The sequence below is a fragment of the Pseudophryne corroboree genome, chromosome 4 (assembly GCF_028390025.1).
Source record: "Pseudophryne corroboree isolate aPseCor3 chromosome 4, aPseCor3.hap2, whole genome shotgun sequence".
Classification (NCBI taxonomy): Eukaryota; Metazoa; Chordata; class Amphibia; order Anura; family Myobatrachidae; genus Pseudophryne; species Pseudophryne corroboree.
Window position 1 is genome coordinate 172,975,938 of NC_086447.1, and position 17,279 is coordinate 172,993,216.

General features: G+C 45.4%; 1 protein-coding gene across 1 annotated transcript in view; it reads left to right on the plus strand.

Moving 5' to 3' along the window:
- LOC134909108 (serotransferrin-B-like) overlaps positions 1 to 17,279 on the plus strand; it is a 77,750-nt gene that overhangs the window by 54,888 nt on the left and 5,583 nt on the right. Inside the window, exons 13-15 of the mRNA XM_063915545.1 lie at positions 1,122 to 1,272; positions 13,521 to 13,585; positions 15,357 to 15,541. Coding sequence (XP_063771615.1) covers positions 1,122 to 1,272; positions 13,521 to 13,585; positions 15,357 to 15,541 — 401 coding nt within the window. The remainder of the gene's footprint in view (positions 1 to 1,121; positions 1,273 to 13,520; positions 13,586 to 15,356; positions 15,542 to 17,279) is intronic.

The window sequence follows — 17,279 nt, forward strand, 5'->3', positions numbered from 1 at the left end:
CAGCTCAGACTGACCCTACTTCCAGCACATAGAGAATGCACATATGTACAAGCATTATTACTGTGATTTGTAGCTTCACCATGATTCATTTATTTGCACATTCACGTATGTTGCCGTGTTTTTATTATAATGTTAGACAGACAGAAGGTAGATAGAAGTAGTTTGTCTACATATTCATTGCCACAAATTAGGAAAATGAGGCTAGGCCAACAGTCCCCAGATATATTAGATGTTACAGCACTGTGGCTGTAATGTATGTCATATCATATATATGTATGAAGAACACATAAACAGCAACTTAATTTTTTAAGGAATTTGTAACAAAATAATATTCCCCACAGGTGACCAACAGTGCAAATTTCCTATTTGCTACATGATCATTACACAGAAACTAATGAAAACATAACACAAAAAGGGGAAAACTCCAAGTAACAATGGCAAAAATTACTTATTTTTCTTACCTGCAATCATAGGTGTTGGCATGGGAGGAGCAGCATCACCCCCTCCATTTATTTCATACACGTCGAACAGGGGATTTCTACACTCAGTAGCAGACAATTATATTGTAGAGTCATGTTTGGTGACTGAATTAAGTGTATAAAAGAAATGATGTCATATTTTATGATGATTACTGATTTACCACTTCTAAGGCCCATAACGTAAAACGCTATCTATCCCAATACATTATATTTATTCCTCTGCCAGCAGCCGCATCCCTTCAAAAAATAAATACAAAGATTGAAATTTCTAAACCAACACAGCATGAAAACTTGAAAATAGGTTTGGTAGAGGTGTATATTACATTCAGTTAAGTTCTATTATTAAATTATTATTATTATTATTATTATTATTATTATAATTATTATTTATTTAATTATTATTATTATTATTATTATTATTATTGTTATTATTATTTTAAAATGAATGAATGAATACTTAACATTTCACCTGCAGTAAGAGCACTGTCATACTCTTTATTAATACAGGAACACAAAGCAGTGACATGCAGGGTAACGTGCTTGTCTACTGTTTATATCCTTGTCTTGGAAATGAAATAATGAAAGAATGCTGTTATGAACTATTGGCATTACTATTTAAGCTGTTACGTGTATTTTTCTCAGGTTCGTACTTCAATCAAAGCTGTGCTCCTGGCTCTGATATTAACTCTAACTTCTGCAAGCTATGTATTGGTGACCCCCAGAAAAGCCTGATAAATGCGAAATGCTCTCCCAGTGATGCAGAGGCTTATTATGGTTACTCCGGAGCTTTCAGGTAATGCAAACTGTCAATCCACAGAGGAGATATAGGGGGTCATTCCGAGTTGTTCGCTCGCTAGCAGTTTTTAGCAGCCGTGCAAACGCTATGCCGCCTCCCACTGGGAGTGTATTTTAGCTTAGCAGAAGTGCGAACGAAAAGATCGCAGAGCGGCTACAAAATTATTTTGTGCAGTTTCAGAGTAGCTTCAGACCTACTCAGCGCTTGCGATCACTTCAGACTGTTCAGTTCCTGTTTTGACATCACAAACACGCCCTGCGTTCGCCCAGCCACGCCTACGTTTTTCCTGGCACGCCTGCGTTTTTTCAAACACTCCCTGAAAACGGTCAGTTGACACCCAGAAATGCCCTCTTCCTATCAATCACTCTGCAGCCAGCAGTGCGACTGAAAATCTTCGCTAGAACTTGTGTGAAACTACATCGTTCATTATAATAGTACGATGGCGTGCGCACTGCGCCGCATACGCATGCGCAGAAGTGCAGTTTTTTTGCCTGATCGCTGCGCAGTGAACGAAAGCAGCTAGCGATCAACTCGGAATGACCACCATATACCGATGTGTTGGATACAGCATAAATCACTGTACACATCTATCTATCTATCTATCTATCTGTAATACCCTGAAGCTATTGCACCATGGAGATCCCCTTGTGATTTTTTTTTGTTTACATTGTGGAACTACAAGTCCCAGAGTAGATCGTGGGCTGAACTTTATGTGACCCTGTCAGATTGGGACAGGGATTTTGCCGCCAATTCTCTGGTCCTGTCACTTCTTACCCAGCAACATAAAAAGTCTGGGAAACATGTCCCCAGCTGATTGGGTCCCCTGGGTTGTAGGGCAGAGTGACCAGGGGGTGGTCTGTTGCTGGGGCCCCGGGAGCCAGTCATCATAGAGGAGAGGGGAGGTGGAGGAGCACCAGGACCCTTAAAAGAAGCCTCACAGCACAGGAGAGAGCCCCTGGAGGAATGGGAATATGTACCTGGGGAAGTGGAGCCATGTAGTGTCCAGAGCCTGAAGACTGGAGTATGCAGCGCTGGGAGGATCGCTGCCAGAGGAGCCCCTGGAGGAATGGGAATATGTACCTGGGGAAGTAAAGCCATGTAGTGTCCAGAGCTGCCTGCCAGTGTCTGAGGGCCGTCTGCGCAGAGAAGAAGCCGAGGGGAGAACCAGCGACCGGAGCACCAGTGCCAGAAGAATGCCGGAGACCCTGCCTGAGGAGAAGAGCTGGCCGCGTCAGTGCCAGCGGGGATGGAGTGCGGAGAAGAGCCGCCGCTGCTGAGAGACTGGAGCGCTGGGCCGGAGGAACCGCAGCCCGTCCAGCAGAGCAGTGATGACATCCGTCCCCTGGATTCCAAGGAGCGGCAGATGAGAAGACCCCAGCGAGGACCCCTGGCGGCTGGAGTACGGCGAGGACCCGAGAAGACCCCAGCGTAGAGATGACGGCGCGGACCGGAGTCTGCTGCACAAGAGGAGTGAAGACCCGGAGACGGCGCGGCGGCAGCTGAAGAGGAGAAGACCGGACCGGAGACTGAGGAGGGAGACTCCAGACAGCCACGCTGAAGATGCGGAGGATCGGAGGTGGCAGAAGCGCCGCAGCGATGGGTGAGAACTTGCAAACAACCCTTCCGCTGCCAGAAACTCTGCCCCTGTTGAGCCCTTCCGCTGCTTGAACTCTGCAAAGAGGGGACATAGTATTAGTAAAGGGTGTAGACACCCCTAAGATCCCCTGTGTCCGGTATTTAACCCCTTCCGCTGCATGAACTCTGCATTTGGGGAACATATTTACTAAGTGGGTAGGTTGCCCTTCATGAGTGCCCCGGTGAGACAATTAATAATAAAAGGGGTGGGCTCCCCTCATCACAGTACCCCCGCAAGTTTAGATAATTAGGAGTTGCGCTCCCCTCATTTGTATGTGCCCGGCTTAACCCCTTCTGCTGCAAAGACTCTGTAATCTGGGGGCAATATATTGTATTCCAGGGGAAGAGGCTCCCCACTAGTGCTGTGCCCCGCATATTTGTTTTTGAATGTTGTAAAAGGGGGTAGACTGCCCTTATATATTTGTGAATGTATTTATCCGCTATTAAGGAATGCTGGTACTGATAGGTCTTTTTATGCAAGCTCCGCCCAGCAGTGTGAAAGCTAATGTTAATGCATTTATCTGCTATTAAGGATTGCTGATACTGATAGTTCTTTTATGCAAGCTCCGCCCAGCCGTGTGAAAGTTAATGTTAATGCATTTATCTGCTATTAAGGCATGCTGGTACTGATAGTTCTTTTTATGCAAGCTCCGCCCAGCAGTGTGAAAGCTAATGTTAATGCATTTATCCGCTATTAAGGAATGCTGGTACTGATAGTTCTTTTTTATGCAAGCTCCGCCCAGCAGTGTGAAAGCTAATGTTAATGCATTTATCTGCTATTAAGGAATGCTGGTACTGATAGTTCTTTTTTATGCAAGCTCCGCCCAGCCGTGTGAAAGTTAATGTTAATGCATTTATCTGCTATTAAGGAATGCTGGTACTGATAGTTCTTTTTATGCAAGCTCCGCCCAGCAGTGTGAAAGCTAATGTTAATGCATTTATCCGCTATTAAGGAATGCTGGTACTGATAGTTCTTTTTTATGCAAGCTCCGCCCAGCAGTGTGAAAGCTAATGTTAATGCATTTATCTGCTATTAAGGAATGCTGGTACTGATAGTTCTTTTTTATGCAAGCTCCGCCCAGCCGTGTGAAAGTTAATGTTAATGCATTTATCTGCTATTAAGGAATGCTGGTACTGATAGTTCTTTTTATGCAAGCTCCGCCCAGCAGTGTGAAAGCTAATGTTAATGCATTTATCCGCTATTAAGGAATGCTGGTACTGATAGTTCTTTTTTATGCAAGCTCCGCCCAGCAGTGTGAAAGCTAATGTTAATGCATTTATCTGCTATTAAGGCATGCTGGTACTGATAGTTCTTTTTATGCAAGCTCCGCCCAGCAGTGTGAAAGCTAATGTTAATGCATTTATCCGCTATTAAGGAATGCTGGTACTGATAGTTCTTTTTTATGCAAGCTCCGCCCAGCAGTGTGAAAGCTAATGTTAATGCATTTATCTGCTATTAGGGAATGCTGGTACTGATAGTTCTTTTTTATGCAAGCTCCGCCCAGCCGTGTGAAAGTTAATGTTAATGCATTTATCTGCTATTAAGGAATGCTGGTACTGATAGTTCTTTTTATGCAAGCTCCGCCCAGCAGTGTGAAAGCTAATGTTAATGCATTTATCCGCTATTAAGGAATGCTGGTACTGATAGTTCTTTTTATGCAAGCTCCGCCCAGCAGTGTGAAAGCTAATGTTAATGCATTTATCCGCTATTAAGGAATGCTGGTACTGATAGTTCTTTTTTATGCAAGCTCCGCCCAGCAGTGTGAAAGCTAATGTTAATGCATTTATCTGCTATTAGGGAATGCTGGTACTGATAGTTCTTTTTTATGCAAGCTCCGCCCAGCCGTGTGAAAGTTAATGTTAATGCATTTATCCGCTATTAAGGAATGCTGGTACTGATAGTTCTTTTTTATGCAAGCTCCGCCCAGCAGTGTGAAAGCTAATGTTAATGCATTTATCTGCTATTAGGGAATGCTGGTACTGATAGTTCTTTTTTATGCAAGCTCCGCCCAGCCGTGTGAAAGTTAATGTTAATGCATTTATCTGCTATTAAGGAATGCTGGTACTGATAGTTCTTTTTATGCAAGCTCCGCCCAGCAGTGTGAAAGCTAATGTTAATGCATTTGTCCGCTATTAAGGAATGCTGGTACTGATAGTTCTTTTTATGCAAGCTCCGCCCAGCAGTGTGAAAGCTAATGTTAATGCATTTATCCGCTATTAAGGAATGCTGGTACTGATAGTTCTTTTTATGCAAGCTCCGCCCAGCAGTGTGAAAGCTAATGTTAATGCATTGCTAACGCTGGTTACCTGAGACTGTCGTTTAATAGCCATAACCAGACTGCTTTAGTCGTGCACAAGTTCCTGCTTACCTGCTACCTGTATTGCTGACGCTGGTTACCTGAGACTATTATTTAGAAGCCATAACCAGCCTGCTTCAATTGGGCACAAGTTCCTGTTTACCTGCCACCTGCATTGCCAACGCTGGTTACCTGAGACTGTTATTTAGAAGCCATAACCAGCCCGCTTTAATTGTGCACAAAGTACCTGCTTACCTGCTACTTGTAGTGCTAGCGCTGGTTACCTGAGACTGTCGTTTAATAGCCATAACCAGACTGCTTTAGTCGTGCACAAGTTCCTGCTTACCTGCTACCTGTATTGCTAACGCTGGTTACTTGAGACTGTTATTTAGAAGCCATAACCAGCCTGCTTCAATTGTGCGCCAGTTTCCTGTTTACCTGCCACTTGTAAATTTTGTTAGGATAATAAAATGGAGTTGGATACTATATTATGTTTGTGTTGTCATTGTGTCTGAGAGGTAAAGCAGGTCTGCCGCTCTGATCACCCGAACCTGATTCACATTAGCACCCCACAATTTAGTTTAAGTTTTCGGCACCGTAAATGTCATGTATTTGTTTGTGGGTGGACATTACATAAATTTTGGCGTCACGAACAGGATCAGAGAATCGCAGGCGGGCCTGTGCTCCAGACACAATGACTTGTTTGCCAACAGAGCTGTACCCAGTTCAAGGCTTATGTTAACCGATGTATAGTGTTAAGGTGTATACGTGAGGACACGTATAATTTTAGGGGGGAAGAATGTAATACCCTGAAGCTATTGCACCATGGAGATCCCCTTGTGATTTTTTTTGTTTACATTGTGGAACTACAAGTCCCAGAGTAGATCGTGGGCTGAACTTTATGTGACCCTGTCAGATTGGGACAGGGATTTTGCCGCCAATTCTCTGGTCCTGTCACTTCTTACCCAGCAACATAAAAAGTCTGGGAAACATGTCCCCAGCTGATTGGGTCCCCTGGGTTGTAGGGCAGAGTGACCAGGGGGTGGTCTGTTGCTGGGGCCCCGGGAGCCAGTCATCATAGAGGAGAGGGGAGGTGGAGGAGCACCAGGACCCTTAAAAGAAGCCTCACAGCACAGGAGAGAGCCCCTGGAGGAATGGGAATATGTACCTGGGGAAGTGGAGCCATGTAGTGTCCAGAGCCTGAAGACTGGAGTATGCAGCGCTGGGAGGATCGCTGCCAGAGGAGCCCCTGGAGGAATGGGAATATGTACCTGGGGAAGTAAAGCCATGTAGTGTCCAGAGCTGCCTGCCAGTGTCTGAGGGCCGTCTGCGCAGAGAAGAAGCCGAGGGGAGAACCAGCGACCGGAGCACCAGTGCCAGAAGAATGCCGGAGACCCTGCCTGAGGAGAAGAGCTGGCCGCGTCAGTGCCAGCGGGGATGGAGTGCGGAGAAGAGCCGCCGCTGCTGAGAGACTGGAGCGCTGGGCCGGAGGAACCGCAGCCCGTCCAGCAGAGCAGTGATGACATCCGTCCCCTGGATTCCAAGGAGCGGCAGATGAGAAGCGCGCAGGCACCGCGAAGGACGACCCCGGGAAGAAGACCCCAGCGAGGACCCCTGGCGGCTCGAGTACGGCGAGGACCCGAGAAGACCCCAGCGTAGAGATGACGGCGCGGACCGGAGTCTGCTGCACAAGAGGAGTGAAGACCCGGAGACGGCGCGGCGGCAGCTGAAGAGGAGAAGACCGGACCGGAGACTGAGGAGGGAGACTCCAGACAGCCACGCTGAAGATGCGGAGGATCGGAGGTGGCAGAAGCGCCGCAGCGATGGGTGAGAACTTGCAAACAACCCTTCCGCTGCCAGAAACTCTGCCCCTGTTGAGCCCTTCCGCTGCTTGAACTCTGCAAAGAGGGGACATAGTATTAGTAAAGGGTGTAGACACCCCTAAGATCCCCTGTGTCCGGTATTTAACCCCTTCCGCTGCATGAACTCTGCATTTGGGGAACATATTTACTAAGTGGGTAGGTTGCCCTTCATGAGTGCCCCGGTGAGACAATTAATAATAAAAGGGGTGGGCTCCCCTCATCACAGTACCCCCGCAAGTTTAGATAATTAGGAGTTGCGCTCCCCTCATTTGTATGTGCCCGGCTTAACCCCTTCTGCTGCAAAGACTCTGTAATCTGGGGGCAATATATTGTATTCCAGGGGAAGAGGCTCCCCACTAGTGCTGTGCCCCGCATATTTGTTTTTGAATGTTGTAAAAGGGGGTAGACTGCCCTTATATATTTGTGAATGTATTTATCAGCTATTAAGGAATGCTGGTACTGATAGGTCTTTTTATGCAAGCTCCGCCCAGCAGTGTGAAAGCTAATGTTAATGCATTTATCTGCTATTAAGGATTGCTGATACTGATAGTTCTTTTATGCAAGCTCCGCCCAGCCGTGTGAAAGTTAATGTTAATGCATTTATCTGCTATTAAGGCATGCTGGTACTGATAGTTCTTTTTATGCAAGCTCCGCCCAGCAGTGTGAAAGCTAATGTTAATGCATTTATCCGCTATTAAGGAATGCTGGTACTGATAGTTCTTTTTTATGCAAGCTCCGCCAAGCCGTGTGAAAGTTAATGTTAATGCATTTATCTGCTATTAAGGAATGCTGGTACTGATAGTTCTTTTTATGCAAGCTCCGCCCAGCAGTGTGAAAGCTAATGTTAATGCATTTATCCGCTATTAAGGAATGCTGGTACTGATAGTTCTTTTTTATGCAAGCTCCGCCCAGCAGTGTGAAAGCTAATGTTAATGCATTTATCTGCTATTAAGGAATGCTGGTACTGATAGTTCTTTTTTATGCAAGCTCCGCCCAGCCGTGTGAAAGTTAATGTTAATGCATTTATCTGCTATTAAGGAATGCTGGTACTGATAGTTCTTTTTATGCAAGCTCCGCCCAGCAGTGTGAAAGCTAATGTTAATGCATTTATCCGCTATTAAGAAATGCTGGTACTGATAGTTCTTTTTTATGCAAGCTCCGCCCAGCAGTGTGAAAGCTAATGTTAATGCATTTATCTGCTATTAAGGCATGCTGGTACTGATAGTTCTTTTTATGCAAGCTCCGCCCAGCAGTGTGAAAGCTAATGTTAATGCATTTATCCGCTATTAAGGAATGCTGGTACTGATAGTTCTTTTTTATGCAAGCTCCGCCCAGCAGTGTGAAAGCTAATGTTAATGCATTTATCTGCTATTAGGGAATGCTGGTACTGATAGTTCTTTTTTATGCAAGCTCCGCCCAGCAGTGTGAAAGTTAATGTTAATGCATTTATCTGCTATTAAGGAATGCTGGTACTGATAGTTCTTTTTATGCAAGCTCCGCCCAGCAGTGTGAAAGCTAATGTTAATGCATTTATCCGCTATTAAGGAATGCTGGTACTGATAGTTCTTTTTATGCAAGCTCCGCCCAGCAGTGTGAAAGCTAATGTTAATGCATTTATCCGCTATTAAGGAATGCTGGTACTGATAGTTCTTTTTATACAAGCTCCGCCCAGCAGTGTGAAAGCTAATGTTAATGCATTTATCTGCTATTAAGGAATGCTGGTACTGATAGTTCTTTTTTATGCAAGCTCCGCCCAGCCGTGTGAAAGTTAATGTTAATGCATTTATCTGCTATTAAGGCATGCTGGTACTGATAGTTCTTTTTATGCAAGCTCCGCCCAGCAGTGTGAAAGCTAATGTTAATGCATTTATCCGCTATTAAGGAATGCTGGTACTGATAGTTCTTTTTTATGCAAGCTCCGCCCAGCAGTGTGAAAGCTAATGTTAATGCATTTATCTGCTATTAGGGAATGCTGGTACTGATAGTTCTTTTTTATGCAAGCTCCGCCCAGCCGTGTGAAAGTTAATGTTAATGCATTTATCCGCTATTAAGGAATGCTGGTACTGATAGTTCTTTTTTATGCAAGCTCCGCCCAGCAGTGTGAAAGCTAATGTTAATGCATTTATCTGCTATTAGGGAATGCTGGTACTGATAGTTCTTATTTATGCAAGCTCCGCCCAGCCGTGTGAAAGTTAATGTTAATGCATTTATCTGCTATTAAGGAATGCTGGTACTGATAGTTCTTTTTATGCAAGCTCCGCCCAGCAGTGTGAAAGCTAATGTTAATGCATTTGTCCGCTATTAAGGAATGCTGGTACTGATAGTTCTTTTTATGCAAGCTCCGCCCAGCAGTGTGAAAGCTAATGTTAATGCATTTATCCGCTATTAAGGAATGCTGGTACTGATAGTTCTTTTTATGCAAGCTCCGCCCAGCAGTGTGAAAGCTAATGTTAATGCATTGCTAACGCTGGTTACCTGAGACTGTCGTTTAATAGCCATAACCAGACTGCTTTAGTCGTGCACAAGTTCCTGCTTACCTGCTACCTGTATTGCTGACGCTGGTTACCTGAGACTATTATTTAGAAGCCATAACCAGCCTGCTTCTATTGGGCACAAGTTCCTGTTTACCTGCCACCTGCATTGCCAACGCTGGTTACCTGAGACTGTTATTTAGAAGCCATAACCAGCCCGCTTTAATTGTGCACAAAGTACCTGCTTACCTGCTACTTGTAGTGCTAGCGCTGGTTACCTGAGACTGTCGTTTAATAGCCATAACCAGACTGCTTTAGTCGTGCACAAGTTCCTGCTTACCTGCTACCTGTATTGCTAACGCTGGTTACTTGAGACTGTTATTTAGAAGCCATAACCAGCCTGCTTCAATTGTGCGCCAGTTTCCTGTTTACCTGCCACTTGTAAATTTTGTTAGGATAATAAAATGGAGTTGGATACTATATTATGTTTGTGTTGTCATTGTGTCTGAGAGGTAAAGCAGGTCTGCCGCTCTGATCACCCGAACCTGATTCACATTAGCACCCCACAATTTAGTTTAAGTTTTCGGCACCGTAAATGTCATGTATTTGTTTGTGGGTGGACATTACATAAATTTTGGCGTCACGAACAGGATCAGAGAATCGCAGGCGGGCCTGTGCTCCAGACACAATGACTTGTTTGCCAACAGAGCTGTACCCAGTTCAAGGCTTATGTTAACCGATGTATAGTGTTAAGGTGTATACGTGAGGACACGTATAATTTTAGGGGGGAAGAATGTAATACCCTGAAGCTATTGCACCATGGAGATCCCCTTGTGATTTTTTTTGTTTACATTGTGGAACTACAAGTCCCAGAGTAGATCGTGGGCTGAACTTTATGTGACCCTGTCAGATTGGGACAGGGATTTTGCCGCCAATTCTCTGGTCCTGTCACTTCTTACCCAGCAACATAAAAAGTCTGGGAAACATGTCCCCAGCTGATTGGGTCCCCTGGGTTGTAGGGCAGAGTGACCAGGGGGTGGTCTGTTGCTGGGGCCCCGGGAGCCAGTCATCATAGAGGAGAGGGGAGGTGGAGGAGCACCAGGACCCTTAAAAGAAGCCTCACAGCACAGGAGAGAGCCCCTGGAGGAATGGGAATATGTACCTGGGGAAGTGGAGCCATGTAGTGTCCAGAGCCTGAAGACTGGAGTATGCAGCGCTGGGAGGATCGCTGCCAGAGGAGCCCCTGGAGGAATGGGAATATGTACCTGGGGAAGTAAAGCCATGTAGTGTCCAGAGCTGCCTGCCAGTGTCTGAGGGCCGTCTGCGCAGAGAAGAAGCCGAGGGGAGAACCAGCGACCGGAGCACCAGTGCCAGAAGAATGCCGGAGACCCTGCCTGAGGAGAAGAGCTGGCCGCGTCAGTGCCAGCGGGGATGGAGTGCGGAGAAGAGCCGCCGCTGCTGAGAGACTGGAGCGCTGGGCCGGAGGAACCGCAGCCCGTCCAGCAGAGCAGTGATGACATCCGTCCCCTGGATTCCAAGGAGCGGCAGATGAGAAGCGCGCAGGCACCGCGAAGGACGACCCCGGGAAGAAGACCCCAGCGAGGACCCCTGGCGGCTGGAGTACGGCGAGGACCCGAGAAGACCCCAGCGTAGAGATGACGGCGCGGACCGGAGTCTGCTGCACAAGAGGAGTGAAGACCCGGAGACGGCGCGGCGGCAGCTGAAGAGGAGAAGACCGGACCGGAGACTGAGGAGGGAGACTCCAGACAGCCACGCTGAAGATGCGGAGGATCGGAGGTGGCAGAAGCGCCGCAGCAATGGGTGAGAACTTGCAAACAACCCTTCCGCTGCCAGAAACTCTGCCCCTGTTGAGCCCTTCCGCTGCTTGAACTCTGCAAAGAGGGGACATAGTATTAGTAAAGGGTGTAGACACCCCTAAGATCCCCTGTGTCCGGTATTTAACCCCTTCCGCTGCATGAACTCTGCATTTGGGGAACATATTTACTAAGTGGGTAGGTTGCCCTTCATGAGTGCCCCGGTGAGACAATTAATAATAAAAGGGGTGGGCTCCCCTCATCACAGTACCCCCGCAAGTTTAGATAATTAGGAGTTGCGCTCCCCTCATTTGTATGTGCCCGGCTTAACCCCTTCTGCTGCAAAGACTCTGTAATCTGGGGGCAATATATTGTATTCCAGGGAAAGAGGCTCCCCACTAGTGCTGTGCCCCGCATATTTGTTTTTGAATGTTGTAAAAGGGGGTAGACTGCCCTTATATATTTGTGAATGTATTTATCAGCTATTAAGGAATGCTGGTACTGATAGGTCTTTTTATGCAAGCTCCGCCCAGCAGTGTGAAAGCTAATGTTAATGCATTTATCTGCTATTAAGGATTGCTGATACTGATAGTTCTTTTATGCAAGCTCCGCCCAGCCGTGTGAAAGTTAATGTTAATGCATTTATCTGCTATTAAGGCATGCTGGTACTGATAGTTCTTTTTATGCAAGCTCCGCCCAGCAGTGTGAAAGCTAATGTTAATGCATTTATCCGCTATTAAGGAATGCTGGTACTGATAGTTCTTTTTTATGCAAGCTCCGCCCAGCAGTGTGAAAGCTAATGTTAATGCATTTATCTGCTATTAAGGAATGCTGGTACTGATAGTTCTTTTTTATGCAAGCTCCGCCAAGCCGTGTGAAAGTTAATGTTAATGCATTTATCTGCTATTAAGGAATGCTGGTACTGATAGTTCTTTTTATGCAAGCTCCGCCCAGCAGTGTGAAAGCTAATGTTAATGCATTTATCCGCTATTAAGGAATGCTGGTACTGATAGTTCTTTTTTATGCAAGCTCCGCCCAGCAGTGTGAAAGCTAATGTTAATGCATTTATCTGCTATTAAGGAATGCTGGTACTGATAGTTCTTTTTTATGCAAGCTCCGCCCAGCCGTGTGAAAGTTAATGTTAATGCATTTATCTGCTATTAAGGAATGCTGGTACTGATAGTTCTTTTTATGCAAGCTCCGCCCAGCAGTGTGAAAGCTAATGTTAATGCATTTATCCGCTATTAAGGAATGCTGGTACTGATAGTTCTTTTTATGCAAGCTCCGCCCAGCAGTGTGAAAGCTAATGTTAATGCATTTATCCGCTATTAAGGAATGCTGGTACTGATAGTTCTTTTTATGCAAGCTCCGCCCAGCAGTGTGAAAGCTATTGTTAATGCATTGCTAACGCTGGTTACCTGAGACTGTCGTTTAATAGCCATAACCAGACTGCTTTAGTCGTGCACAAGTTCCTGCTTTCCTGCTACCTGTATTGCTGACGCTGGTTACCTGAGACTATTATTTAGAAGCCATAACCAGCCTGCTTCAATTGGGCACAAGTTCCTGTTTACCTGCCACCTGCATTGCCAACGCTGGTTACCTGAGACTGTTATTTAGAAGCCATAACCAGCCCGCTTTAATTGTGCACAAAGTACCTGCTTACCTGCTACTTGTAGTGCTAGCGCTGGTTACCTGAGACTGTCGTTTAATAGCCATAACCAGACTGCTTTAGTCGTGCACAAGTTCCTGCTTACCTGCTACCTGTATTGCTAACGCTGGTTACTTGAGACTGTTATTTAGAAGCCATAACCAGCCTGCTTCAATTGTGCGCCAGTTTCCTGTTTACCTGCCACTTGTAAATTTTGTTAGGATAATAAAATGGAGTTGGATACTATATTATGTTTGTGTTGTCATTGTGTCTGAGAGGTAAAGCAGGTCTGCCGCTCTGATCACCCGAGCCTGATTCACATTAGCACCCCACAATTTAGTTTAAGTTTTCGGCACCGTAAATGTCATGTGTTTGTTTGTGGGTGGACATTACATATCTATCTATCTATCTATCTATCTATCTAGACTTAATTCTAACAAATACAAGGATTTGGTTGTACATAATGATGAGAGATAAGAATACGGCTGAAGTAATGCCACCTTTTGTTTATTGCTCAGGTGCTTGGTGGAGAGAGGAGACGTGGCTTTCGTGAAGCATACCACTGTATTTGAAAATACAGATGGTAAGAACCAGACTGTTATTTCCGTTGTTAGGGATATAGGGCCTGATTAAGATGTGAATGCAGCATAGATGGCGGATGCAAGTGACCGATGTGTTAGCTCTGCAGTCTGCACGTATCCCAATGATTTAACAACGGTGCTCTCAGATCAAATTAGGATGTAGAGAGAGGGAATTTCGGTATGTGATACCGGGATGTAATGGGGGTGGCTTATCAGATGCAGTTCCAATTGGCCCAGTGGCAAAGTTACAGACATTCTGAGGAATCACAGGGCTTGCATAAAGTCCACATGTGCAACCAATGGTGTGCCTTTATACGCAAGTGCTAGATTAGAGACACAGCCAGCAGCATAAGCACAGATTGTCACGACTGCAAAAGCATCTGCCTCTAAATCTGACCAATAGTTATGACATAATCAGCTGATTATTGTTACTTCATGTGCCACATAATGTACATACAGGGCCTGATTTCAGAGCCGCACATAATGCTGATGTTCAACTAGTTGAACGATTCTTTGCCACTGTGCATATGCGAGAATCCCTAGTAAAAACTGGTTTGGGGCAATCACTACAGAGTGTACACACAGAGGCGCACCATAGCAGGACGGTTGTGGAAAAGCCCAGGGCGTTTGTGGGACTAGTGCACACACAAATGGTCTGTTTAATGGGCGTGTTATAAGCGTGTCAGTGAAAGAGGCGGCATACACAGATGCACAGATGAAGACATAGGAGGCCATAGTTAGGTGGAGAAACTGCTACTGCCATTGGGCTGGTGCAAGCTTCGATGGTGTTACCGATGGTGGCGACTATGGACGCACTAATTGGTATTACTGTGTGTACGGCTCCTGTCAATGGGTGTCTCTGTCCTTGTACATTCGGACGCATGATTGTACACAAGGGAGGGACTTTGTTGAGGCATCTGCATAAAGCTGCAGATGGGCGACCAGCAATACACGCTGGTGCATGCGCTTCTGCATCCATCTCTGAATAAGGCCCATCATGTGGTAAATATGCTAAAACCATTGTGTCTATAGATTTAAGCCTGATCCCTTTACCACTACATGTATATAGCAATTCAACCAGCTGTCATTGTCCAAACGTACCTGTTTCCTGCACAATATGGAGGCGGACATTTTTAGGGATGAATCGATATTAAAAAAAAAATCCCTAATTGGGATGAAAAACCAGCCCAGAAAATGTATGAAGCAGCCCTAATGGGCAATTAGGGGGTGGGCTCTGTTGAAGGGGGCGGGGTCCCATCTCATAGTGCCTGATTGTACACAAATACAGCCTTCATTGTGGCTTTTGCTGCAGTTGTGTCTGAGACCAGGGGCTGATTGTAAACTAAAAATGTCCCTGTACTATTGTGTAAAAGTGTCCCGACATGGGCAGCAAAGAGGTATAACATACTGTGTAGCCATGGCAGCATCACTGGATGGCAGAGTTGCTATATTGCAGAGATGGAATAACAGAATGAATAGGGACAATGCAGTGCACTGAGTGCTTTGAGTGTGTGGGGGTCACATGACAACACCCAAAACAGGCCCCACAGACACGCAGGCATACCAGGAATCTTCCTGTTGAGCCCTATGGCCAATCCGCCCCTGGATTGGCCATAGGGCTTACAAAAAGGTTTCCTCCACAAGGTGTATTAGATTGGTATAGCTAAACAGAATGTATGAATAGTATGTCTTCATTAGCATACATTATGTGGAGGACTCTACACGGGATCAGTTCCACAGTGTTTAATAGTTTTATGGATCTTTTTCTTTAAGGCAAAAATCCTGCAGATTGGGCCAAGAAACTGAAATCCAATGATTTTGAGTTGCTGTGTGTTGATGGCTCTCGTGCCTCGGTCGGCGACTACAAGGCATGCAACCTGGCTGAGGTCCCAGCACATGCTGTTGTTAGTCGACTGGAGAAGCGGAACCATGTTTTAAAGATTGTTAAGAAACAGCAGGTGAGTGCACACTAGTCACACCTTCCTTTAATGAGAATTCCAAGTGACTTATTATACATACAGTATACATTTTTCCTTAATATTCAATGGTCTTTAAAACCAATTTGATTACCATGTCATTTTTTTAATCTCATTAGAGACAAGGACACACACAAATGACTAGTTGTGAGCTGCCATATCACATGCATAAACATCCGCTATTGCTACAAAACACACATCAGCCTGTCTGTAGTCCAAGCGGCCCCTGAACAGGTTTTAAACAGTTCTAAAAGTATAGATGTAGCCATGCTCATCGTTGCCGCAATGCATACGTACGGCATATGTATTGCGGCAAGCTCCAGTGTACGCCATGGTATGCCGTGCTGGGACTAGTCACAGCCGGTGTTCACTCCATAGAAGTCGATGATGTGCATGTGCATCATCGATGCAGGCACACTAGTCGCACCATCAATGCCGTGATGTGGATGCAATGTGGGATGAGTGTGGCTACATCTGTAAGGTTTGCTTGTTTTGTTTTGAATAATGGCCCTCATTCCGAGTTGTTCGCTCGCAAGTGAATTTTAGCAGATTTGCTCATGCTAAGCCGCCGCCTACTGGGAGTGAATCTTAGCATCTTAAAATTGCGAACGATGTATTCGCAATATTGCGATTACACACCTCGTAGCAGTTTCTGAGTAGCTTCAGACTTACTCGGCATCTGCGATCAGTTCACTGCTTGTCGTTCCTGGTTTGACGTCACAAACACACCCAGCGTTCGCCCAGACACTCCCCCGTTTCTCCGGCCACTCCTGCGTTTTTTCCGGAAACGGTAGCGTTTTTTCCCACACGCCCATAAAACGGCCTGTTTCCGCCCAGTAACACCCATTTCCTGTCAATCACATTACGATCGCCAGAACGATGAAAAAGCCGTGAGTAAAAATCCTAACTACATAGCAAATTTACTTGGCGCAGTCGCAGTGCGGACATTGCGCATGCGCATTAAGCGGAAAATCGCTGCGATGCGAAGATTTTTACCGAGCGAACAACTCGGAATGAGGGCCTTTGCCTCCCCAGGGAACTCTTTGTCCTGATGACACTGCTACATTTCATTTAAAGATTGTAATATAACATAAGAAATGATGTGTATATATATTTGGACACTGACAGAATATTTGCCAGTTTAGCTGTTTATCCCAAACATATTTAAGTTACAGTTAAGTTCTAATTAAATATAATATGGTTTTAAAGTGCAGACTATCAGCTTTAATTTGAGTGTATTCAGATCCATATTGGAGGAATGGTTTAGGAATTACAGCTATGTAATATGTAGCCAATCTTTTTTTTTCAAGGGACCAAAAGTAATTGGACGTTTGACTCAAAAGCTGTTACATAGATAGGCGTGGGCCATTCTTTGTTATTTGTCAATTAAGCAGGCAACAGGTCTGGAGTTGATTCCAAGTGTGGCATTTGCAGTTGGAAGCTGTTGCTGTGAACATGCATGCACACAGCGTCTATTCACAGAGACAAGAGGGACTGGGGGCATGCCAGCAGCTCACAGAGCGCTGGCCACGGCCCTATAGTGCTGGGCCGCATTACAGTGAAGCCAAACCCCTTATGAATGGGATTTGGTTTTATATTCAATTTTTCATTCGATTTTGCCTTTAGTAAATCTCCACATTGCAAAATCAATGCAAACTGAATGCAAAATCACAAATAAACCAAAGTCGTACATTAGTAAGTATACTAGAGATGTGCACTT